General features: G+C 42.7%; 1 protein-coding gene across 1 annotated transcript in view; it reads right to left on the bottom strand.

Annotated features, from left to right (window-relative positions):
* Positions 1-25,649, bottom strand: part of AGAP2 (ArfGAP with GTPase domain, ankyrin repeat and PH domain 2) — a 404,081-nt gene extending 378,432 nt beyond the window's left edge. Inside the window, exon 1 of the mRNA XM_073663273.1 lies at positions 25,043-25,649. Coding sequence (XP_073519374.1) covers positions 25,043-25,253 — 211 coding nt within the window. The 5' untranslated portion in view covers positions 25,254-25,649. The remainder of the gene's footprint in view (positions 1-25,042) is intronic.
* Positions 25,650-26,167: the final 518 nt, after the last annotated feature.

Genomic DNA, 26,167 nt, shown 5'->3' with positions numbered 1-26,167 from the left:
TAGGGTTGATCCTACTGACAGATTCCCTTTAAATCCTGTACAAACTTAAATACAATAAAGTTAAGAAACCACGTCACTTTGTGCTTATTTCAACAATTAAGATTTTGTGCCTAAACTAAGTGTTGAAACAATCTAGCTTGCTGTGAAACTGTATATGAAGAAAGGTTAACAACTCCAGGGCTTTCCTATAAATATTGTTTTAAGACTATGACCAAAATTTTTTAGGTGTGATCATATTATCCAGGGTAGTTATTATATCTGAAATTACAAGTTGTACACATGCCATATTGCCAGTAATTCTTTTCCATCACTGACTAGGGCTTCTTTTTGCTTCCTTATCAAGAAACAGAAAGACTAGAATCAGCCCTCCATATGCGCATACTGGACGTGATGTAAGGTTCGTGGATGGGGGTTTCAGCTCAGTTTGGCCCATCCATCTTCGCTAAGGACTTAAACCTGCCCCGAGGTCCTTCTATTTTAACAATGAGACAGTGGGAAACAAAAAAGAGTCTCTCCCTGTTGTCCCAGAGGTGGTTGTGTGAACCATAATTAGGAAGAGGGGGCACCTTTTGATTCCTGCAATCTTCTCTATTTATGACCTATCATTGGACATCATACGCAACCCTAGGACCAGTAGCGGACACAGACATAACAGGGGCCCCTGTACAAGAACAGTATATGAGCCCTTTACAGTACAATAGTTGCAGAATTCCAACTTCTTTGGAGATGGTATTAGGACCCCTAACCTCTTGGGCCCCAGTGCGGCTGAACAGGTTGCACCAATGGGCTCTTACTCCATTGGGAAGAATTACATAAATCTTCAGTTACAATGGAAGGACTGCAAACTAGCCCTTTTGATGTACAAAGCATATAACGTGTCCCGGTCACCTCATAGACACAACATACTGATTATCGAGGCAGTCCTTCTAGTGGTACTGTACATCCAGCAATTCTCGCCTCTGTGTAGGCACAAGCTCACAACATGTCCTGGATTGTACAAAGATGGAAAATGAGACTTGATGACAGAAGATTTACCAAGTTAAATGTTATGGGCACAGTGCATTTCGCTTAGGAAACGCCATCTGTTCCGCCCATAAACAGTCATGTATAAAAAAACATTTCATTAGGATAGCAGCATTACACAATGTACCCGCAGAAAATAACACGGCGTGTAACAAAGATGACTCTTAGTGAGGAATAACTGTAATGCCATGTGAAATCCATTACCTTCTTGCACAGGTTTCTTCGCTTAAAAGAAGCCAATAATTAAGAAAAATAAATACATTATATATTCTTACACTTTGCACATGCACTAAGTGCAGGAGCTTTTAGGCTGTTTATTGTTTGCAGATTTGCCTTCTTTGAAAATATTTCCTTTTTCATGTAGTTTAGCTGCTTATTTATGTCATTGTTTCCTTAATCTTTTCTTTTACTACTCCCGGGATAATTTGTTACATACTTTAAGTGAGTAGCTATGTATGAAATATGTGGTCGCTATACAAGACATAATAATATAGTAGATATAAAGATATAAACACTAAACATGGTAGCAGAGGCGTAGCTAGGGTTTTGGTTAAGGGGGGGCGAAACTTCTGTGTGGGTCCCTAACCAGGTAATCCTGATTACAGCTATGGTGGCGCACCCAGATAGTAGATGTAGAAGAACCTCAGCAGAAGACAGCGCTGTTACTAAAGATAATCTCTATACAAAGACCAGCACTGATATTACCGCCATATGGTGACATATATTGATAGATGCCAGTCCTGCAGAACATATAAGAGATCACAGCACAGTTATATATAGTAACTTACAGGTGACGTTCTTTCTGATTAAATTGTTCATTTTTCCAGTCTTTTCCATCTGGCCCAGACCGACACGACAACTCCTCTATCCTGGACTCAAAGTCTCAGGTCTGCAGAGATCACAACAAAGTCACATTTGACTCCTTACATTTCAGGCCCCGTCGCCATCTATTCCCAACCTGCACAAACCCCTCAAACTGATGATACTCCAATTCTGAGCCGCTGTTGCCGTATGTGGCCCTATTACTGCATCTGCTGTGTGCTCTCTAGATGGTAAAACAAACCTCTAGACTATAGAAATGCTGTGTGCTAGTGTCCTAGAAAACAGTGCCCACATTTTGCCCCCTAGAAAGTAATAATACCCTTTGTGTGCCCCTCTGACAGTCATGATAACCTGAGTTCCCCTATAACGATAAGTGCCCACTTAAGATTTAATAATGTCTTGAGTCTCCCCCATGTACACCTCCCCTATACACAGTATGATGCTCTCCTATACACAGTACAATGCTCCCTCACTGTATAGTACCCCCACACAGTATACTGACCCCTTAGTAGCCCCCAAACTGATGGCTCCAACACTGTATGATAGCCCCACACTGTGCAAAGACCCCACATTATCTCCCACACTGTATGATGGCCCCCACACTGTGCAAAGACCCCACATTAACTCCCACACTGTATGATGGCCCCCACATTATACAAATACCTCACATTATCTCCCACACTGTATGATGGCCCCCAGATTATTCAAAAACCCCACCTTATCTCCCACACTGTATGAAAGCCCCCTCACTGTACAAAGACCCCACATTATCTTTCACATTGTATGATGTCCCCCACACTGTGCAAAGACCCCACATTATCTCCCACACTGTATGATGGCCCCCACACTGCGCAAAAAACCCACATTATCTCCCACACTGTATGATGGCCCCCACACTGTGCAAAGACCCCACATTATCTCCCACACTGTATGATAGCCTACACAATATACAAAGATTCCACATTATCTCCCACACTGTATGATGGCCCCTACACTGTGCAAAGACCCCACATTATCTCCCACACTTTATGATGGCCCCCACACTGTGCAAAGACCCCACATCTCCCACACTGTATGATGGCCTCCACAATATACAAAGATCCCACATTATCTCCCACACTGTATGATGGCCCCTACACTGTGCAAAGACCCCACATTATCTCCCCCACTGTATGATGGTCCCCACACTGTGCAAAGACCCCACATAGGCAGAGTCCGTAGCATAATCCCCAATAGGCAGTCTGTAGCATAATCCCCCCCATAGGCAGTCTGTAGTATAATCCCCCCATAGGCAGTCTGTAGCATAATCCTCCCCATAGGCAGCCTGTAGCATAATCCTCCCATAGGCAGTCTGTAGCATAATCTCCCCCCCATAGGCAGTCTGTAGCATAATCTCCCCCCCCATAGGCAGTCTGTAGCATAATCTCCCCCCCATAGGCAGTCTGTAGCATAATCTCCCCCCCATAGTCAGTCTGTAGCATAATCTCCCCCCCATAGGCAGTCTGTAGCATAATCTCCCCCCCATAGGCAGTCTGTAGCATAATCTTTCCCCCATAGGCAGTCTGCAGCATAATCTCCCCCCCATAGCCAGTCTGTAGTATAATCCCCCCCCCATAGTCAGTCTGTAGCATAATCCCCCCCCCATAGGCAGTCTGTAGCATAATCTCCCCCCCATAGGCAGTCTGTAGGATAATCTTTCCCCCATAGGCAGTCTGTAGCATAATCCCCCCCCCCCATAGGCAGTCTGTAGCATAATCTCCCCCCCATAGCCAGTCTGTAGTATAATCCCCCCCCCCATAGTCAGTCTGTAGCATAATCCCCCCCCCCATAGGCAGTCTGTAGCATAATCTCCCCCCCATAGCCAGTCTGTAGTATAATCCCCCCCCCCATAGACAGTTTGTAGTATAATCTCCCCTCCATAGGCAATTTGTAGGAATGCGGAATACATGCGTTTCAATGTGCGGATGGTACCCAGGTGTGGAGGTCAGGAGACTCTCCTCCGGACCCGGGTACCATAGAAAACTGTAAAAAAAAGAATTAATTAAAAAATAAATATTATACTTACCTTCTGATGGCCCCCGGTAAGCTTGTCCTCTCATGCCGGCAGATCGCGATGGACTGGAGGACCTGCGCTGACGTCATAGTCATGTGACGGGTCACGCGACGGTGACGTCGGCAGGTCCTTCAGTGTACCGCGATCTGCCGGCATGAGAGGACGGAGTGAAGCAAGACTGCGGGGGCCATCGGAAGGTAAGTATAGATTTATTTTTTATTTTTAAACATTCTTTCGGTCACACTATATAAATCCATGCCGGTTGCATGGATTTATATAGTGTGACCAAGTTGACAAGCACTTTCCAAGTGATGCTAAAATCGCTTGTCAACCCGCATGCGGAAATGAAAGTGAAGAACGCTTCACATCCGCATGTCCCTGGCAGGAAAAACGCATGTACTATCCGCATGTACAATCCGAATGTGTTTTTTTCTGCCAGGGAGATGCAGAAACGCTCAGGAAAATTCCAGAGCATTTCTGCATCGTGGGCACATAGCCTTATTGTTCTCCACCTGTTTGCGTTGGTTTCCTCTGGGTTCTCCGGTTTCCTCCCACACTCCAAAGACATCCTGATAGGGGACAGCCATGGGGACAGCCATGATAATGTATGTAAAGCGCTGCGGAATATGTTGGCTATATAAAAATAAAGATTATTATTATTATTATTATTATTATTATTATTTTAGACTGATTTGGTATATAATTATTCTGAGCTTTGGTCTGTGGACTGTTTAAATGTAGGAATCTGGTTATTGTTCATACTGTTATATTGTCAAGTTTATTATTCTTACAAATAAGAACTTTTTTTTTCATATTTGCATATTACTAGGTTTTAACCATTTTTCTCTTTTAAAACATGGGTTATGGTTCTGCGAGATAAAGTTGTTGTTTTTTTTTCCAAGGAATCCCCAATGCTAAAAATGTTGTGGAACCCTGTATTTCACTATGCTCCTGAGAGTTATCGAAGGGGAAAGTTAAGATTGTAAGCACAATCATAGGTGCACATAAATACCAAAAGCAAGAACCTTCTCTTTGATAGGAGTCCCTTGTCACAACCCATAATACATTATATGGGCGGTGGTAAACTATGCTGCACATAAACTTACCTTTATTTCATCTCATCTATGTGATGAATAGGAAACTATGTAATTATCACCAAGTGGTTACTCATCATTTCAAAGATACATTATTGAATCCTGCTTGTCTGTGCATGTTGGCCTTGTGTTCACTAACACCTATGCTTAGAGAACAGGTACGTAGGTCTTACTGTGGTGATGTGCAAAGCATCTATAACATGGGGGAGAGAGACCGCACTGTACAATAGTGTTGGATTGACTGTCTACTAGTAGCACCTCACTTGTTAGTTAAGGTTTTGTCCATCTTAGGGAACACTTTTTTTTACTTCAAATAACTAAATATTGGCATGTGAATATGTATTCACCTCTTTTCCTATGAAGCGCTTAAACATTTATGGTGCAAGCAATTACCTTCATAAGTCACATGCTTAGTGAAAGGAAGTCCACCTGTGTGCAATCTAAGTGTCACACGGTCTGTCAGTATATGCACTTTACCTTTTCTGAAAGGCCACAGAGGCTTTTTACACCATTAAGCAAGAGGCACCACTAACCAAACAACACCATGAAGACCAAGGAGATCTCCAAACTAGTCAGGGACAAAGTTGTTGAGAAGTACAGGTCAAGGTTGGGTTTTAAAAAAAAATATACCAATCTCTGTGATGATCCCCATATCCATTATCATCAAATGGAAAGAACATGGTACCACAACAAACCTGCCAAGAGAGGGCCGCCAACCAAAACTCTCAGCCCAGGCAAGGAGGGCATTAATCAGAGAGGCAGCACAGAGACCAAAGGTAACCCGGAATGAGCTGCAGAGTTCCCAAGCAGAGACTGGAGTATCTGTACATTCGACCACAATAAGCCGTACACTCCATAGATGTGTCTTTTATGGAAGAGTGGGCAGAAAAAAAGCCTTTACTTAAACACAAAAATTGTAAGGCTCGTTTTGAGTTTACCAAAAGACATCCCAAATGTACGGAGAAAGGTGCTGTGGTCAGATGAGACCAAAATAGAATTTTTTGCCCACCAAGGTAAACGCTATGTCTGGCGCCAAATCAACACAGCTCATCACCCCAAGAACACCATTCCCACAATAAAACATGGTGGAAACATCATGCTGTGGAGATATTTTTCGGCAGCGGGGACAGGGAAAATGGACCGAGTCGAGGGGTAGATGGATGGTGCGAAATACAGGGATATTCTTGAGCAAAACCTGTTTCAGTCTGTCCGTGATTTGAAACTGGGATGGAGGTTCACCTTCCAACAAGACAATGACCCAAAGAATACTTCTACAGCAACACTCGAGTGTTTTACGGGGATACATTTAAAAGTTTTGAAGTGGCCTAGTCAAAGCCCAGACCTTAACCCAATTGAGAATCTGTGGTCAGACTTGAAGATTGCTGTTCACCAGAGAAAACCATCTAACCTGAAGGAGCTGGAGCTGTTTTGCCATGAGGGATGGGCAAAAATCCCAGTGGCAAGATGTGGAAAGCTCTTAGAGACTTATCCAAAGTGACTTGCAGCTGTAATTGCCGCAAAGTAGGCTCTACAAAGTACTGACTTTAGGGGGTGAATAGTTATGCACACTAAAGTTTTCAGTTACTTTGTCCAATTTGTTGCTTGCTTCACAATAAAAAGAAAACCAAATGTTCACAGTTGTAGGCATGTTCTTTACATGAACTGATGCAAAACTGATGTTTTTAATCATCTGATATCATAGACCTAATGGAAAACAGAAGAATTAACTGGGTAAAAAAGCAAAATGAGCAATTGTAAGCACACAGTGCTATATAATATGATGATTGCAAAATAGTGAGAGGATAATAACTTTGATGAGTGTGCTTCTTTAAGGATCAAAATAGGACATAATCAATGGATCTGTGTGCTAGCCAAGAAAAATCAGATAGCACACCGACACTTCACACGGATGTGTGAATGTAGCCTAAATGCCCCGTCACACTAAGCGACGCTACAGCGATCCCGATAACGATACGACCTGTCACGGATCGTTGCTGCGTCGCTATGTGGTCGCTGGTGAGATGTCAAACAGTCAGATATTCCCAACGACGCAGCAGCGATGCAGCGACCCGTAACGATCTGTATAATGATGCACGCCTATGTGTTTCTGTGTCTGAGTCGTCAACAAGGTCCTTGGTAAGGAGTCAAACACACCGATACATGCTACCCAGCGGGACCTCAACGATCAAAGAAATGTCCAGACAATTCCGACACGACCAGCGATCTCACAGCAGGGGCCTGGTCGCTGCTAAGTGTCAAACGTAGCGAGATCACTACTGAGGTCGCTGTTGCGTCACAAAACTTGTGACTCAGCAGCGATCTCGCTAGAGATCTCGCTTAGTGTGACGGGGGCTTTAGAATGTATATGACACCTTCCTTTTGATAGCTAACTACAGTATACTAGTGTGCTTGATGTCCCTTGATATCTCCTGCTCCGCAGATATGTTTGTAAAAGACCATGTAGGTCGAAAAGTTGGAATATTTATGTTTTTAACTTGTGTAGGATTTATTAAAATTGCATTGCAGCATCAATGTGACTATCATTTGCTTTTATTGTGTCGGACATTGACTTTGCAAAGTGTCCAATTGTCAAACACAAGAGGCAGGGCACAAGAAGTTCTGCCTTCCTCAGGAGAAATTAGACTTAGGCTATGTGCCCACAATGCAGAAATGCTCACGATTTTTTCCTGAGCGTTTCTGCATCTCCCTGGCAGAAAAAAACGCATGCGGATTGTACATGCGGATTGTACATGCGTTTTCCTGCCAGGGACATGCGGAAATGCCCCGTCTCATGCTGCATATAACACATCTGCATCTCTGGCTGCTGTGGGCATAAAAGGGGACAAATTTATGGTGTGGCCCCCATGCTCCCCTGACCTCAACCCCATTCAGAACCTTTGGAGCATCATTAAAAGGAGTGTCTATGATGGCGGGAGGCAGTTCACATCTAAGCAACAGCTCTGGGAGGGTATTCTGTCCTCATGCAAAACAATTGAAGCAGAAACCATCCAAAACCTGACAAATTCAATGAATGAGAGAGTTCAGAAGCTCCTTTTGAACAAGGGGTCCTATGTGCAAATGTAACATCACCTAGAATAAAGTTTTGAGTTGAAAACTGTTTGATTTCAGTTTGTAATAACCTGCTAATGCTTATAATTTCAAAAATTACCATTTTTTTGTTCTTTATTAAAATGAAAAGGTTGAAAACTCTGCTGTGCATAATAATTTGAAACATGCATTTTGAGTGCAGTTTGAGTGTTTTATTTTTTTAAAAATATACTGTTATCATAGGCAGTTTGTACAAAAGCCTTTCAATTGTACTCTAATAGTTATTTGACTGGAAAATTACAATGACTGCAATTCATATAGGTAATTTGGGAAAATCTGAGAAAATATTATTTGCATAATAATTTGGAACACAGTGTATAAATCCATGCAAACGGCATGGATTTATATACTGTGATCTTAAAGAATGGTAAAAAAAATAAATCTATACTTACCTTCTGATGGCCCCCACAGTCTTGCTTCGCTCCGTCCTGGCTTGCCGGCAGCTCGCGTTACACTACACTGAAGGACCTGCCGTCACATGACTAAATGACGTCAGCGCAGGTCCTTCAGTCCACCGCGATCTGCTGGCAAGCGAAGACAAGCGCAGCGGGGGCCATCAGAAGGTAAATATAACATTTACTTTTTATTTTATTCTTTTTTTTACAGGTACTATGGTACCCGGGTCTGGAGGAGAGTCTCCTGTCCTCCACACCCAGGTACCATCCGCACATTGAAACATTTGGATTCCGCATCTACACATGCAGTGATGCGGATATCATGCGTTCCAATGCAAGTCAACGGCGGCAAAAACGCAGTGCTTCCGCAAAATAATTGGTATTGCTGCGTTTTTTTCCGCAGTGATAATCCGCAGCGGAAATTTCCGCAGCATGTGCACAGTACATGCGGATTATCATTGGGGAACATGGCAGGCCTTCTACCATGCGTTTTTTAAGCGTTCCTGCAGCGTTTTCGCCGCTGCGGAAACGCTTAAAAAACGCATCGTGGGCACATAGCCTAAGATAATCTTGGTCCCTAGAACAATGTATTTCTCGTTATGAGACTTTTATGTGTATTGGTGGCAAGGATTCATAGGCTTGGTGGTTTCTTTATTAGGTACAAGTGTAACATTACAATTGTGTACAATTCTATAGTGATGACCTCCCCTTTTAGATCGAGTTACATACACAAGTCAATTACAGGTATGCCAAATAAGAACTGGACAGTCTAGGTGTCCCAATACATGTCATGATTTTTAAACAACCTGTACTTCAGACATTCCTCTTCCAGGTCTCACATGGGTGCAGGGGGAGAACTCTTCGCTCCACCTCCTTGGCTTAGCACTAATTGCTCCTCTCCCCACTCAGCCTAGCAAGGAGGGTCACTCCACACCAACAAAATATCCCCAACTATTAAGCATGCAAAATGCTGTCCATATTACAGTATATACAGTATATACACAACAATATACCCAGTAACCGCAGTCTACCATAAAATGGCATCAGCTCTGATTGTGTACCACAAGGTGAAGTCACCACAATAATGTACAGTGACAATAAAAATGCACCATTAAAACAGGAAAGAAGCAATATTAAAGTGGTTGTTCAGGTTGAAATGAACAGTCTGCATCTCTCTATGTGACTGCAAACTGACGCTGTACTCCTTGTGCGGGTGGGTGGTCATCTGTCTACTAGACGCTTGGGCTTCTATCAATTCTCTTTTATTCCAAGAATCCAGGGAGACTAGTTGGCATGTAACCACAAGTGTGTAAATCGAATATATGCAGTCACCTGACCACCTACTTTTATGGGGAATACAGGGGAATCGTGACAGTGTGTGCATCACGCACTGTCATGATTCAGCAGATTGCAATGACATAGAGTGATGCAGACTTTTTATTTCAGCCTGGTTCACCCCTTAAAGTATTACTATGGGCGAATCAAAAGGGTCATTTTGCACACCATTACACAGCATCAAGTACAGAAGACTAACAAATGCATGATTGCAGTATTTTAAATACTTTAACATCTACAGGTGATCGGATCTCTTATATTCGAAGGGTAAATCATGACATACTGTTTTGTGCATTTTCTAAATATGGATTAACAGATAATCTCTAGGTGTTGTAATCTCTCTTGTATGTGCATTATGTTGCATTTATAATTAATGTGGCTTTAAGCGGATCTGTCACCAGTTTTCAAAATATAATCAATTCCAAAAGTTTTGAGACTGCCAAAAATTTTGGTTTTCACAGTTTGCAGCTTCATTTTTATAGTGCCAATTTGCATTAAATCTAGAATGTTATAAAGAGTAATAGGGTGAATTGCATAAAGTTGCAAAGTCATTACTTGAATAACAAAAAAAAACAATTCTACTGAATTTCAGCCCTGCTACAAAATGACCTGCTTACATAATTTCAGTGGTCTTCTTGTTAGCTCAGGAGAAAGTGTTAATAAGGACCAGGCAGCTGATATAACTCTGTCATGCTGATTGACAGCAGGTTGGTTGCTTTAAAGGGAACCTGTGACCATGTTTTTCCTATATAAAGTAGGACGAGCACCTGTAAGCCAGATCAAGACCAGCGCCGCCCATCGGACCGGACTGCACTGTAGATGAGTATAATAAAAGCTAGTTTTTATGTTAAGCAGAGTGTATTGGGTACATATAGACAGTATTCTAGTATGCTGTAACAGAGGGTTTACAGGTGCTGGCCCTAGTTTATATGGGAAAAACCTGGTGACTGGTTCCCTTTAAAAGGGTGCTATTGCTTGAAATAATTGTCTTCTTCTGTTAACCATGGTTACCTCCAAGGAAACATGCAGTCATCATTGCTTTGCCTCAGAAGTACTCTATAGGCAAGGACATTGTTGCTTGTAAGATTGCCCCTAAATTAACCATTTATTGGATCATCAAAAAATTTCAAACAGAGAGGCTCAATTGGTATGAAGAAGGCTTCAGGGCACTCAAGAAAGTCCATCAAGTGCCAGGATTGTCTCCTAAAAAGGATTCAGCTACAAGATCAGTTCACCATCAGTGCAGAGCTTGCTCAGGAATGGAAGCAGACACAGTGAAGCAAAAGCTTTTGGAGGCTGGCCTGGTGTCAGGAGGGGCAACAAAGAAGCTAATTCTCATTAAGAAAATGATCAAAGACAGCCTGACATTCTGCCAGAAGTACAGTAATTGAACTGTAGAGGATTCAGACTGTTTAGAATACTGATTTCCAGAAAAGAAAAGGAGAGTGCTACCATGAGTAGTGTTGAGCGAATTTGTTCGGCATTTCAAATTCGGGTTCATGTTCGGGGTTCCGGCTTGTTCGTGCAAAAAAATTGGCTCCGTCCATGAACATCCCTGATTTGCCACGCTGTCACGCAGATCTGTTATCTGCGTGACAGCGTGACAAATCAGGGATGTTCATGGGCAGAGCCGATTTTTTGGCGTGAACAAGTCGGAACCCCAAACACGAACCCGAATTTGAAATGCCGAACAAATTCGCTCAACACTAATCATGAGTCCTGTGTCGTGCCAACATTAAATCATCCTGAGACATTCATGTGTGGGGGCTTTTCATTCATGGAGTGGGCTCAATCACAATTTTGTCTAATCAGAGTGCCATGAACAAAGAATGGGATCTAATCATACTCCAAAAGAAAACTTCTCAAAACAATCTAAGAGTAATTTGGTGAACAATGCTTTTTCTAGCATGCTGGAGACCATGTCACAAGGAAAAACCTATAACTAAATGGCTCGGGGAAAAAAAAATAATAACATTTTGGGTCCATGGCCAAGAAACTTCCCTAACCTCAAACCAATTGAGAACCTGTCATCAATCTTCATAAAGTGGGTGAACAAACAGAAACACAGAAATTGTGATAAACTCCAAGCACTGATTAGGCAAGAATGGGCTGTCTTCAGTCAGGATTAGGCCCATAAGCCGATATCCAGCATGTCAGGGCAAATTGCAGAAGTCATGAAAAATAAGGGTCAACACTGTAAATATTGAGTCTTTGCATAAACTTGATGGATTTTCCAAGAAAAGTTTAAAAACGTATGAGAAACTTATAATTGTACTTCATTACTAGTGTTGAGCGAGCACTAAAATGCTCGGGTGCTCGAAGCTCGGGCCGAGCTCACCGTGATACTCGAGTGCTCGACCCGAGCAACAAACCCAATGTTAGTCTATGGGAGACCCGAGCATTTTTGCGGCGGCACCCCCGGCAGTCTGTAGAAAGCCTAAAAAGTGCCCAAAACGATAGTGACAGTGCTCAAATGACATGGGGACAGCATGGGGATCACCCTAGGAAGCATTTCTGACCCCCAGGTCACTGCTGTCAACAACGTGGTCAGAGGTATTAAGCCACTTTTACGGGCTCACAATAAAACGTTCAAAAACGAAACTGAAACTGCTTTCCTGTGAAATATGTTAAGGAACATCCTTTCCAGGGTAAAGACTTGTGTATAAGGTAAAATAAATAACCAAAAACAAAAATACTCCTCCACACTTTGGGCTATGTTCACAAGTAGCATTTTTCATGCGTTTTTGGACTTTTGTATTGCTTTCAACCGTGACAAATGCATTCACCGGGAAATGTAATTTTAACATTTTACAACCTTATCTGGCCATGTGCTGTGTGACACATGCATACAGTGCTGAAAAGACATGGGAACAGCATGGGGAAGACCCCTGGAAGCATCTCTGACACCCAGCTCACTGCCTAAAAGTGTGCCCATCAGAAGTGATCCTTGCCGCATCAGAAGATGCAGACTTGCAACTATCCCCGTGCAAGTCCTTGTCCCAGGGCAGTGTTCAATTGTACCTCCCCCATTCCTTGCAATGCAAACGCAAGTGTGCAGCCTGCCGCCCACCCCCAGGCTGCAATACCATACTGCTTGCTTGCTTGCACTTGAAATTGGGCCTTTTAGGCATGTGGATGCGGAATCTGGCCACCGCGTCATGGCTGCGTCGGCGGCCTGGTATCCATACTCAGTCCCCAGCCGCCCCCCGGCCAGGTGCCCACACACGGTCCCCAGCTGCCTGGGGGTGGCCGGGTGTCCATAAACGGTCCCCAGCCGCCCCTATTTGAAGGACAGCCTAACCACAAACACGTGGACAAGTCAATGTGGCCAGGGATGGTCCATCTCACTGACGCCTTCACACTGGGTTAATATTGTGGAAGCCGGGACACAGTTGGACACTGGGATGCAACACGTCCTCCAGACATAGAGGATTGCGGGTCCTGGGTCAATCAGGCTTCAACACAAAGTTCAGAAGGTAGACAGCAGCAGTGGTCGGCCTCCTACACAGCGAGTAAGTTATGCATGATCAAGAGGCCATCCATCTCCTTAGCTTTCTGTTCCTTGGTATGCAAGCGCATGTATGTAGTAGCGGCTAGGCCTGAGGTGGTCAGCGTTTTGGCGCATATCCTACCTCCTCCGAGGATTGCTGGATGTTTTCCTGCTACTATCCCAGTTCTATGACTCCCCGTTAAAACAAAGCTTCAGGTGATGAATGATGGATGAGGTGGTGGCAAAGGAGAAAGAGCAGGAGGCACAGGGACCATTCACATCAATATCAGGCCCGTCAACCATACATGTCTTGTAGGATATGTTTCTGTGCCAAAAGGAGCGGTTCGGCTACACAGTTATAGGGCATACAGTTAGTGCAATGCCTACCAAAAATTTTGAGGCACTCCAATTCCCCTTGGAAGTGACATGGAGGTCAGAGGGCCTTAACTAAACCGTTTTTTCCATTTATAGCAACTGGGTCTCCTGTACACTGTTGGCCTAAGCAGTGAATGGAAGGCTTTCCAAAAATTATGAGGAACTGCAATGCCCCTTGAAACAGACGTGGATTACAGCGTACTAAAAACCTTCTACCCATTATTGGGGAGTGGGTCTCCCTTAGTGTTCGCCTATGCATTGAAAAGCAAAAGCTGACTAAAATTAGGAGGAAATGCAATGCCCGTTGGAAGAGTCGTGGAGGTTAGAGTTAATTAAAAACAACATTTCAATGCCCCTTGGAAGAGCTGTGGAGTTCAGAGTGGTTTAACAAGATGGTTTTAATGCCCCTTGGAAGAGACGTGGAGGTCACAGTAGTTTAACAAGACAGTTTTAATACCCCTTGGAAGAGACGTGGAGGTCACAGTAGCTTAACAAGACGGTTTTAATGCCCCTTGGAAGAGACGTGGAGGTCACAGAGGAATAAAAAGACAATATCAATGCCCCTTGGAAGAGTGGTGGAGGTCGCAGTAGCTTAACAAGACGGTTTTAATGCCCCTTGGAAGAGTGGTGGAGGTCGCAGTAGCTTAACAAGACGGTTTTAATGCCCCTTGGAAGAGTGGTGGAGGTCACAGTAGCTTAACAAGACGATTTTAATGCCCCTTGGAAGAGTGGTGGAGGTCGCAGTGGAATAAAAAGACAATATCAATGCCCCTTGGAAGAGTGGTGGAGGTCGCAGTAGCTTAACAAGATGGTTTTAATGCCCCTTGGAAGAGACGTGGAGGTCACAGTGGAATAAAAAGACAATATCAATGCCCCTTGGTAGAGTGGTGGAGGTCGCAGTAGCTTAACAAGACGGTTTTAATGCCCCTTGTAAGAGTGGTGGAGGTCTCAGTAGCTTAACAAGACAGTTTTAATGCCCCTTGGAAGAGTAACTGGAAGTATATCTGCTATCCATTTAATAACCTGTTCACACTGATCAGTTCGCAATACTGGTGTTTACTTGTGTTGTAGTGTGCTTCCCTAGTAATTCGGTCAAGAAGTGGGAGCGAGAAGATGTGGCTGTTGGTTGTGGCACATTTTCACCTTGGCCACGGCCCCGTCCTCTACACGCACCATCACCAGAACGTCCAGTTCCACGTCCCTTGCCACGCGCCTTGCCCATTGTAAATGAAGTAAAATAGCTTACACTCGCACTATCAATGGCAAAGGGGTAATAAAAAGGAGATTAGAACCGTGGAAGAGGAAAACCACAGTTCTATTTCTCTGGCCTACACCAGAATCTTTTAAACAGATATATTTGTGTCTGAACAGTCAGGGAAGACACTATTACTGTGTTTTTTTATGCAAAAAAGGCCAAAAGCTGGATAATACAGAGATTTGAACCGTGGAACTGCAAATCCAAACTTCTAGTTATCTGGCCTACACCAGAATATTTTAAACAGATATATTTGTGTCTGAATAGTCAGGGAGACACTATTACTGTTTTTTTTATGTAAAAAAGGCCAAAAGCTGGATAATACAGAGATTTGAACCGTGGAACTGAAAAACCAAACTTCTAGTTATCTGGCCTACACCAGAATATTTTAAACAGATATATTTGTGTCTGAACAGTCAGGGAGACACTATTACTGTTTTTTTTTATGTAAAAAAGGCCAAAAGCTGGATAATACAGAGATTTGAACCGTGGAACTGCAAAACCAAACTTCTAGTTATCTGGCCTACACCAGAATATTTTAAACAGATATATTTGTGTCTGAACAGTCAGCGAGACACTCAATTTTTTTTTTTTGGGGGGGGGGGAATACCAAAAGGTTAATAAGACGGGTATTTGTACAGTCTGACTGAGGAAAAAAAATACAGGATTTAGATGAAAAAAAAGGATTTTTCCTGGCCCCCAAGACCGGGGGATAAGTCTAGCAATTTGACCAGCAGGAGCACACAGGACTGTAATGCACTGTTTGTTGGTATAACCACTGCGTATCCTATACAGCCTGCCTGCCTGATATCTGGGATGGATATTAGTCCTGAGAAGGACTGTTTGTTTGATTTGGCAGCCTTTAGAGACCCTACACTAACTAATTTGCGCTATATATCTCTCCCTAACTCAGCAGCGCTGTCCCTACACTGTCTGATCCCGGGCGACTGTGTCCAAGATGGCGGCGCCTGGTTTTAAATACTCGAGGTGACCACAAACAACATGACTGCGACATTACAGTGACTGGCTGACAATCCCTGCATGTTCATTAGCTCTGTAAAGAGCGCCAAACGTGCAGGGCGGAGACCCGAGCTCCCGCCCGAGTATCCCGGAAATGCTCGGTGCTCGCCGAACATCCCGGGTAGCGAGATGCTCGGGCGAGTACCGAGCAGTGTCAAGCAAGCTCGCTCAACACTATTCATTACCCATAGAAACATCTTACTGTAAGATCTAAAAACACTGAATCAGCTAACTTGATAAAAATCTATATTTGTGTAGTCTCAAAACTTTTGGCCACAACTGTACAAACTGCATGCATTATTAAATGGATCTCTTAGACCTGGTGTGATGGGCACAGTAACTTTGATAATCCATAGTTACATAGTTACATAGTTTATAAGGCCGAAAAAAGACAAGCGTCCATCCAGTTCAGCCTATTTCTTGTGCACTGCAGCTATTCCGCAGCGTTGATCCAGGGGAACGCAAAAAAAAAAAAAAAAACAAAACAAAAAAAAAACCATGCGGTATAGGCCAATTGACATCATTGAGGAAAAAATTCACTTCCCGACACCAATCTGGATTAATTAATTATCACTAAGCATAAGATGTAATGTTATTGTTCTCAAGAAAGGCGTCCAGGCCTCTCTTCAACTCATTAAGTGAGTTGGACATCACCACTTCCTCTCCCAGAGAGTTTCAGAGTCTCACGGCTCTGACCGTAAAGAATCCCCTTCTATGCTGGTGCAGGAACCTCCTTTCCTCCAGACGCATAGTGTGCCCCCTCGTCTTTGTCACCATCCTTGGTATAAACAGGTCATGGGAGAGATCTCTGTACTGCCCCCTGATGTATTTATACATGTTTATGAGGTCTCCCCTAAGCCTTCTCTTTTCCAACGTAAATAGGCCTAATTTTGACAACCTCTCTGGGTATTCTAGTCCCTCCATTCCCTTTATTACCTTAGTCGCCCTCCTTTGTACCCTCTCTAGCTCCAATATGTCTTTCCTGAGCACCGGAGCCCAGAACTGTGCACAATATTCTAAGTGCGGCCTTACCAGCGCTTTATACAGAGGAAGAACAATGTTCTCATCATATGCCCCTCCTCTTCTGATGCATGCCATGACTCTATTTGCCTTCGCAGCTGCTGCCTGACACTGGGCACTCCAATTTAATTTGCTATTAACCAAGACGCCCAGGTCCTTCTCCATGTCAGATTTCCCCAACGTTTTCCCATTTAATATGTATGGGTGACTGCTGTTTTTCTTTCCCATGTGCATGACCTTACATTTATCGGCATTGAACCCCATTTGCCATTTTTTGGCCCAACTCCCCAATTTATCTAAATCCTCCTGTAGCTGTGCCCTATCCTCATCTGTGTTAACTACTTTACAAAGTTTAGTATCATCTGCAAATATTGCTATTTTACTATGCAACCCTTCCACTAGATCATTAATAAATATATTAAATAATATAGGGCCCAAGACAGACCCTTGAGGCACCCCGCTAGTAACCCTGACACACCCTGAGCTTACTCCATTGATAACCACCCTCTGCTTTCTATCACTCAGCCAGCTATTTACCCACTTGCACACATTATCCCCCAGACCAAGCATTCTCATTTTATATACCAACCTTTTGTGTGGCACGGTATCAAACGCTTTGGAGAAATCAAGGTATACAACATCCACTGACTCTCCCCGGTCCAGCTGTGAGCTCACCTCCTCGTAGAAGGCAATCAGGTTTGTTTGGCAGGAGCGATCCCTCATGAATCCATGTTGATATGGAGTTAGACAGTTATTATCATTAAGATATTCTACAATAGTATCTCTAAGAAATCCTTCAAACAATTTACCCACAACAGACATTAAGCAGACTGGTCTATAGTTCCCAGGGTCACTTTTAGACCCCTTTTTGAATATTGGTACCACATTTGCTTGGCGCCAGTCTAGTGGGGCAGTCCCTGTCCATAAAGAGTGCTTGAATATAAGATACAGCGGCCTGTCTATCACATTACTTAATTCTTTTAGTACCCGGGGGTGTATGCCATCTGGGCCTGGTGACTTGTCTATTTTAATATTATTTAGGCGTTTCTGAACTTCCTCCTGGGTTAGGTGGGTGATATTTAGCGGAGGGTTTACTTTATCACTTTGCATTTCCTCCGATAAATTGTTTTCTTTTGTGAAAACAGTGGAGAAGAAGCTATTGAGTAGGTTTGCTTTACCCTCATCGCCCTCTATGATTTTACCCAGGTTATTTTTCAATGGGCCAACTCCATCAGTTTTAATCCTTTTACTGTTTATATAGTTAAAGAACAGTTTGGGATTCGTTTTACTTTCTTTGGCAATTAGTCTCTCTGTCTCCTCTTTTGCTATTCTTATTTGTTTCTTACAGATTTTGTTTTTTTCCCTATAAGATATTAGCGCTTCCTCGCTGCCTTCTTGTTTAAGTTTACCGAAAGCCCTTTTTTTGTTTTCCATTGCCCTCTTGACTTCCTTATTTAGCCACATTGGCTTCCTCCTATTCCTAGCCCTTTTATTCCCATAAGGTATGTACCTTCTACAGTGACTATGTAGGACTGTTTTGAAAAAACATAAATTAATACCTTGATAATCCTAGTATTAAAATATGTATTGTATGAGACCAGCTCTGGCTAGAGTTATAAAATGTTCATTTTAATATTAATCAGGAAAACTTTCGGATTGGATTATACAACCAGTTTGATATGCAATTTCTATTGTGAAATCTGGTGAAAAATCCACTTTAAAGGAGCCTGGATTAATACTATATATCAAATTCACGGTAGAATGATAGACCATATAATGAATATTATTACTATACTTTATATAGTGCTAATTCACTGCAATGTATGTAATCCTAGCAGGCAGGTTCTACAATAGGGTCCCCGAACTACATTCTAAATTAAATTCTTTATGTAAATAGTGCTGCTTAGTATCAACTAGACTTTCAAATACCTAACCATCATTCCTCTTGGCACAATATTGCTTTTTAAGTCCCACCTTCATTTCATGGCTCAAAATTCCCCTAATTTCATTGGTGGACACCACCTTTAAACTATGCTGGAACACCCTTTTTTGGGAGCATTTTACATAAACCTTGACCCCTTTTTTCTAGGGTTACCCAAAATTTGCTGGAAATATTTCCAGAAAATTGTGACATCCCAAGCAAATTTCAGACTGTTGGCAACTATGCTTTAGAGTTTAGACAAACAATATTCCATATAGATGTAAGCGGAACATTGGGAATGCTAAAAAAAATTTAGAGGATCTCCCACAAGATTTCATCAATTTTATTAGTTGGTCATATTATCAGGCAGGAAAACTTTCAAAAAAATGAACACTATAATGACATAAATTTTCAAAGTAAGAGCACCAGCCTCACCAAGTCTGAGATCTATTTAATATTATATGCAGTTTGTATTGTGAAATATGGTGACAGATCCCGTTGATTGGGTGATCCCTCCTTTTTATTTTCTCACATGTTGCTGGTATATAACACAACATTTTGGATTAGTGGAAATTTGACCTCTGGAAGAATGTAGGGAACATGGTCGCCTCTGCATTTCCCCTACACAGCCGCATTCTCAGTGGTAGCCTCTTGACCAATTAGATTTTTTAAGTAGGTAAGAAATATCGATCAAACTTTTATTTCTAAAAACTAGGTCGAAGGAAAACTTATGTTCACTAATAAGTGAAATCACGGTTGGTTATTATGGACAACACTTTTAATAGCGCTAGTTTTCAAAAATCTCCCGCATCCTATAAAATGGTTAGCACATATGCAGGCTGATGAATAAACCATTCAGCAGATTTAGCCTGGTTTTACACATAGTTTTTATGCCATATTTAGTGATGTTTTATTAAAGTTTGTAGTGCAATACAAAAATGCATTACATGTAATAAGTTTTGTTTTATGCCGCTTTGGTTGCCTTTTTTATGCTCAATGGAGTTTTTTTTTCTTTTTTCAAAGCGTAGCATGTTCTGGTTACGGCATATGGCATAAAACCAAATGCTATAAAAAAATACCTGAAATTCATAATAGTTCTCACAATGCTGAAAAAAAAATGTTTTTAGGATGAGACCTGTTTCTGCTGTTTCTGATCCGTTGGATCAATTGTAGTCAGAGACACTATGCTACTTTCCAAATAAATGGTAGGAAAGATTTCAACGCAGCTCTGCAGAGATATCCCTCTACATGGTGATCTTTTTACTGATGTAATACCTACCCTAAGGTTAAATAAAATGCACATTGACATTTTTTCACTTAGTACAGAAATCTGGGCTAATATTCTCCAATCCCTCAATCCTGGCAGAAGTGCTGTCAGCATTTTGTGAAGTTTAAGTACTCGGCTTCGATTTAAATAAAGGTCATTTTATCAGCACAGAAACATAAGGCTCTTACTCACCAGTGGCAGTAAGGAATCCACCAGCCTGAAGTTGAAAACAATTTCACTAACTTTATGTAATCCAGAACAAGTTATTAGGATGTACTTTCTGTAAAAACAGCTTTAAAGGGAATGTGTCTGCTACATCAACTCCCCAAAAACGCATATATGGGCATGAAAATCCATCGACACCTTTACATCTTCTATCTGTTGCTGCATTTCTGAGTAATTAGCATTGTTATTCATATGCAAATGAGATGTTAAGTACTCTGGGGGTGAGAGAGCACTTAGCATGTCTTTGCTTCCCCAGGTAGTTTCCTTGCCTACCACAAGCCTCCTTAGATTGATTGGTAGCTAAATGTCTGATGTCCTTGCCTGGTGCCTAACGTCACACAGGCAGTGAGCTATCGATTAAGCTAGAGATGCTGGTGCTGGGTGGGGAAACATTCTTGGGAGGCAAAACTAGTTAAGTGCTGTATTATGCTCAGAGCACTTAACACATAATTTGCATTTGAAATAAAACACTAATGCTCTTCGGAATTAAGCAACAGGTAGAAGATATGCAAGTGTTGATGGATCTAGCTTTCAAATACCTGCATGCCCATATATGCGGTTTGGGGGTGCTGGTTGATCTCAGGGTACATGCCCGTGATCAGGAATAGCAGCGTTTTGGACGCAGCTCACCTGCGCTGCATCCAAAATGCTGCGTTCTACATTAGAAGTACAGGGAATGGATTTATAGAAATCCCATGTCCACTGTTCTTCAATTTGATGCTGCGCAAACTCACCCACGGCGCGGATTTTCGAGCCTCAGCATGTCAATTTCTGTTGAAGAGACGCAATAGTCTCCGCAACAGAAATTTCCATAATCGAGTCTCTCTCACTTTTGGAAGATCTCCTCTAGTTGATGTTGGGATTATCGAGGTATCCAAATGCACTTTCGGGATGGGGAGACTGAGGTGCAGTCAATGGGATTAGGAAGGCGCATAGTAGTGTAGCACCCCGAGGGCTCGGCTGCTACAGGGGTATTGCACCTCAAACCAGAGGTGTGATATTCCACTCCCGGGTAAGGATGGAGTGTGGACCAGGACTCAGTAAGCTGCATGCACCACACACACCCCATTTCCGAGGGACAGATCAACGGTGCTCCCACAGAAGTGCAGTCACGACAGCTTCTGTCCCTGGCTGGAGTGGGGAGGGGGAGGAAAACCCCAGTGGTGTAGGAGCAGATAGGGGTGGGTCTCTGGGCATAGGTAGGAGCCCATTGGTTGCTAGTCACCTGGACTCGGGTGCTAGAGGGAGGTATATAAGGTGGGCACCTTCTTAGAGTAGGGAGTTCAGTTGAGTCCAGTCCAGTCAGGAGAAAGAAGAAGAAGTTCAGTCTGAGAGAAGTGACAGGGAGCAGAGCTGCGGCATGGGCTCTGCTCCACGGGCAGGCCTTGTCAGGAGGCCGGGGCCTGAGAGAGAGAGGAGAAGGAACAGCAAAGGAAGTAAGAAAGGAAACAAGGAACTGGAACACAGAGAAAGGCCCAGAGACACGAAGGCAGAAGGAACCCCAAAGGCCCAGGAGATTGCAGGTGAAGGGTTGGCAGAGCAGGGTACCGGGACCCAAATTGGTGGAGGCAACAGATTCCTCAGCCAAGGACCGGAGGTTGTGAACACATCTTGGTGCGACCCCTCACTACATCCACCAGGAAAGCATACCACGTAGAGTCAGGGAAACCGGAGATAGGTTTCGCCAAGAGAAGGCCCGAGGAAGCTGGACAAAGGTGGCTCACTGGTGAGGACAGCCAGAGAAGGGAAGAGAAGGGAGCCCCGTGCCACGCTCTGGAATTGCCTGGGGGTTGATCGAGCCCCCTGCCTGGTGAACGCAGCACGGCTCAGGCGGTCCTTCATGTGCACAAGTGACCTGGATGAGAACTGTGAGTAAAGCATTGGAAACTGCACCACACGTCTCTGTGTTTCATCGCTGCACAAGTACCATTAGTACTGGGACGCACACACCATCACTCCCATCATCCACACTAGCTGCCCTGAGGCAATACTTCTCCCGTGGGGAGTTATCCCATACTCGGCTGCGCAAACAACATCAGCCTCAGCGGTCTGAAGCGCAGCGGCGGTCCCCACTGACCGCAATCCACGGGTGGCGTAGTCAGACATTTGTTATTACACTAAGGCTGCCACTGAATTGACCACCCTGGGCACGGACCGGGTCAGCGCCACGGAGACTACAACCCCCAGCGATCCGGCTCCGGGTATCCCCTGCACAAGACAGGCCCAGGGGGCACGTCAGTAGGGCCATGGTTCTTTAAGATAAAAAAGCTTCAGCTCTGTGGTGAATATGCCATTGAACATCTGGTTCAAAAAGTTGGCAGTTATGAAAAAAGTTGACACAGATTTGATGGACTGACATCTACAGGTCATCGCTTTCCAGTAAATTAACATAATTGCAGCAAAAATACAACTTTGTTTAGAGAAAGACATGAAAATGATTGAATATAGGGCCAGATGCACAAAGTGTAGCTACAAGGGCTCCATGATCAGCCGTATCGTGCTCCATGTGGCACCTTATGTAAGATAAGGTCCATACAATCATTGCTCCATAATGTGGCATCTGATGGAAGACATCAAAGGAAAAAACCTCTATGAAATTAGAAGCGCACAGAGGTACAGTTGGACCCCATAGGAGTTTACAATTTGGAGGTTGTATGGAGCTGTGATACGGCCATGTACATGAGGCTTCTGTTCTTACTTAGTAAATCTTGCACATTGTCTCTTCACAGTGGCATCTGACAGTATCACTTATGTGACTGCACAATTATTCATGACACGGGGCAGCGCACACTGACACATAGGAGATAAAATGAAGAGCCACAGCAGGTATAGATCATTAAAAGGCTAAGTAATATTTTTACTACTCGCTTCCAATATCTTCACAATGTCTATTCATAAAACTCTCATAAAAAATGCATTAGCTTTGTCACCATTCATTTCTTCTAAAAAAGATCACAAGGAAACAACATTACAAGCAGCAGCTATATCACTATATGTGAATAATATGAGGACTTATAACTCAGCCGCACAATTACACAGCAGAGATGAACATTTTATTCTGAGTAAAAAAAAGAATATGCTCGGTATCATCCACCAACCAGGATACCTCTTCCTCATCAATCTGGTTTTGTTTGCATAGCAATCCGAAGGGGTTACAAAGATTTACATAAAAAATACAAACAAGAATTGGGTCAAGAATCAAACTATAGAGATATGTACCATTACTATTGTAAATGGTTAAATTAAGATACAATCACATTGGAATGGTGCTCCCATAGTAGAAGACCCAGTGCAAAAACAGTGGGCACTTTATCCTTTAAAAGTTCATCATTGAACACCCCCTCATGTCTTATTAACCATCCCAAACATAAAACCTTAAAAATATATCTCCCCCACTAGATACTGTAATACTGTCGTAACCTTATTCACCGCAGTGGCACACAAAGTGTTATAGATGTGGTGCATCATGCTAGACGTGCTAGACATCTTGGAGGGAACTTTGAGCAGGTAGTTTGGTATTCAAAAGTCGCAAATTTTAGCACATATATTCGTATTAAAATTTGAACTTTTCTTGTTTTCGAACAGTATTAAAAAGTGGAATTAGTAGTTAATGGGATTAACCAAGAGCATGGTGAAGATTGGCCTGATATTTTCATCAGTACGGTTGCAAATTAATGCACAAATCTGTACCTGCTCAGCAGTCTTTATAGGAACCCAAGAAGCACTAAATTACCAAGAGGTGTACCCTTTTTATAAGTTTGGCGCATTTTACTCCAATGTAAGTAAGGCATATGGAACGGCAGGTTTAATAACTCTCCCCTATTTATTTTCTATATGCCAGTTTGCTAACTTTAGACCAGTGTTTCCCAAACTCCAGTCCTCACGGCCCCCAACAGATCAGGTTTTCAGGATTTCCTTAGTATTACACAGGTGAGAGAACCTATGATAATTCCTGATGCCTAATAATTCCATCATCTGTGCAATACTAAGGAAATCCTGAAAACATGATCTGTCGGGGCCATGAGGAAACACTGCTTTAGTCTAATATTTTGCTCACAGGTCAGTGAGTACTGTGTATAACCAATGAGAAGATAGGAGCAGGAAGAAACTGCTTCTGTCTTATATCTCGAGAGTCTGGCAGTCAGTGACAGGTGGCTCTCTATCTATCTATCTAATCTGAAAGACAGCTTCAGCAGTGGCTACTTATACATGATATATACATATATACTGTATACATATCTATCTACACATATTGATATGAATAAATAAATATATATATACACTTTCAGAATTAAAAGCTGATACCACAGTGTATATAGTGGTCAACAGCAAAATCCTAAAATGTCCTTTCCATAGTGTTAAAGGTACATTAGTTTCCCACTAACATCCATAGAAGGTGCAATATGATAGATGCCTGTGCGTTTTCTGGTGTATGCTTTATCGTAAGCTAAGTATCCAAGATTATACAGAAAGAATGTATAGAAATTACACTGACGCCTGTATTGACCTTAATGTCCAGGGCATCTTTCTTTTCTGTAGCAAATGTGCAAAAGCTCATACACAGTAGTAAGTCTCAGTTGTGTAATTAAGTGCCATAACTGCTGGCTGTCAAAGTAGGAAGATAAAGCCATCTCCTTACCTTGTAAGCTGCTCAGAGCCACCATCAGGTTGGCCTTCAGCTGCTGATCACTCACATTTTCCACCAGTTTTCGGAGTTTGTTGAGCTGGGCTTTGGCCACATTATGTCTCTTTACCTCCCCACGAATAGCCACTGAGTTCTGGTGCTTCGGGGTACTTGTCCTGAAACTCCCATGTGTCCCATCTCTGCTTCTTCCAATCTCGCCACTCATCCCCTGTTATGTCCCCACTACAGGTGCACATGAATAACACCTTCTACCTTAAGTCACTGGGAGAAGATGTCCATTTGTATTTTCTTGTGCCAGTTCTTTCTTTGATATCTCTGTGTACAGCTCCTTTATAGTTATCGTGACTACTTTGTGAGTCCAGTGCTGTCAGTACGCTTCTCTCACTTTGTTATAGTCGTTGCATCTCCTCTGTTCACGTGTGTGCACTTCCTGGACTGACAGGAAAGTTTCAGAAGTTCTTCTCTGCTGGCTGACAGTGTCCCTCCCAGACATTACACTCACAGTCTAAACATGAATGATGGGTTTCACTCTATTAGTTGCCCTCAAGGCCCGAACGTAAAGTCTTAAACAGAGTCAAGTTTTTGTTTTTGTCGAATGATTTATCTAATGGATATTAAATAAAGCGTAAACCGTAAAGACAGAGGAAGCTGTAACGTATATAATCCGAAACTGAGCTGCAAGATAACATGCAGGAAGTAGATAACCACGAACCAAATCTAGCAACGAGTCCGATTGTACAATGAGGTCTACTACCACATCATCTCCTCTTACATTTTTACACAAGGCCTACACAATCGCTTACACAGTGCTGCAAAGAGGGATTGTTAATTATATAAATACTGAAAAGATTGTTCAGAATCCCAGATGGTAAAATAAAAATAAAAAAAAAACATTAAGCACTAAAACTTACTAAGAAGGTATATTTTGCAAAAATATATCCAACCTAACAGGTAGATACATGCACATTGGCAAAGCAATAGGGATTGCAAGCAGGCCCCAGTGCCTGCAGGGTCCCTCTGTAAGGTAACCACAGACGTAGGCGATAATTGCACAATGATGTAATTACAGTAGAAAGAACTATAAAACTGTACAAATAAATGCTGCATTATTATAGGGGA

The sequence above is a fragment of the Phyllobates terribilis genome, unplaced genomic scaffold (assembly GCF_046119375.1).
Source record: "Phyllobates terribilis strain yellow unplaced genomic scaffold, ASM4611937v1 Scaffold_2__4_contigs__length_985480577, whole genome shotgun sequence".
Classification (NCBI taxonomy): Eukaryota; Metazoa; Chordata; class Amphibia; order Anura; family Dendrobatidae; genus Phyllobates; species Phyllobates terribilis.
The sequence above is the reverse complement of the archived record's forward strand: the minus strand, read 5'-3'. Positions and strand labels throughout refer to the sequence as shown.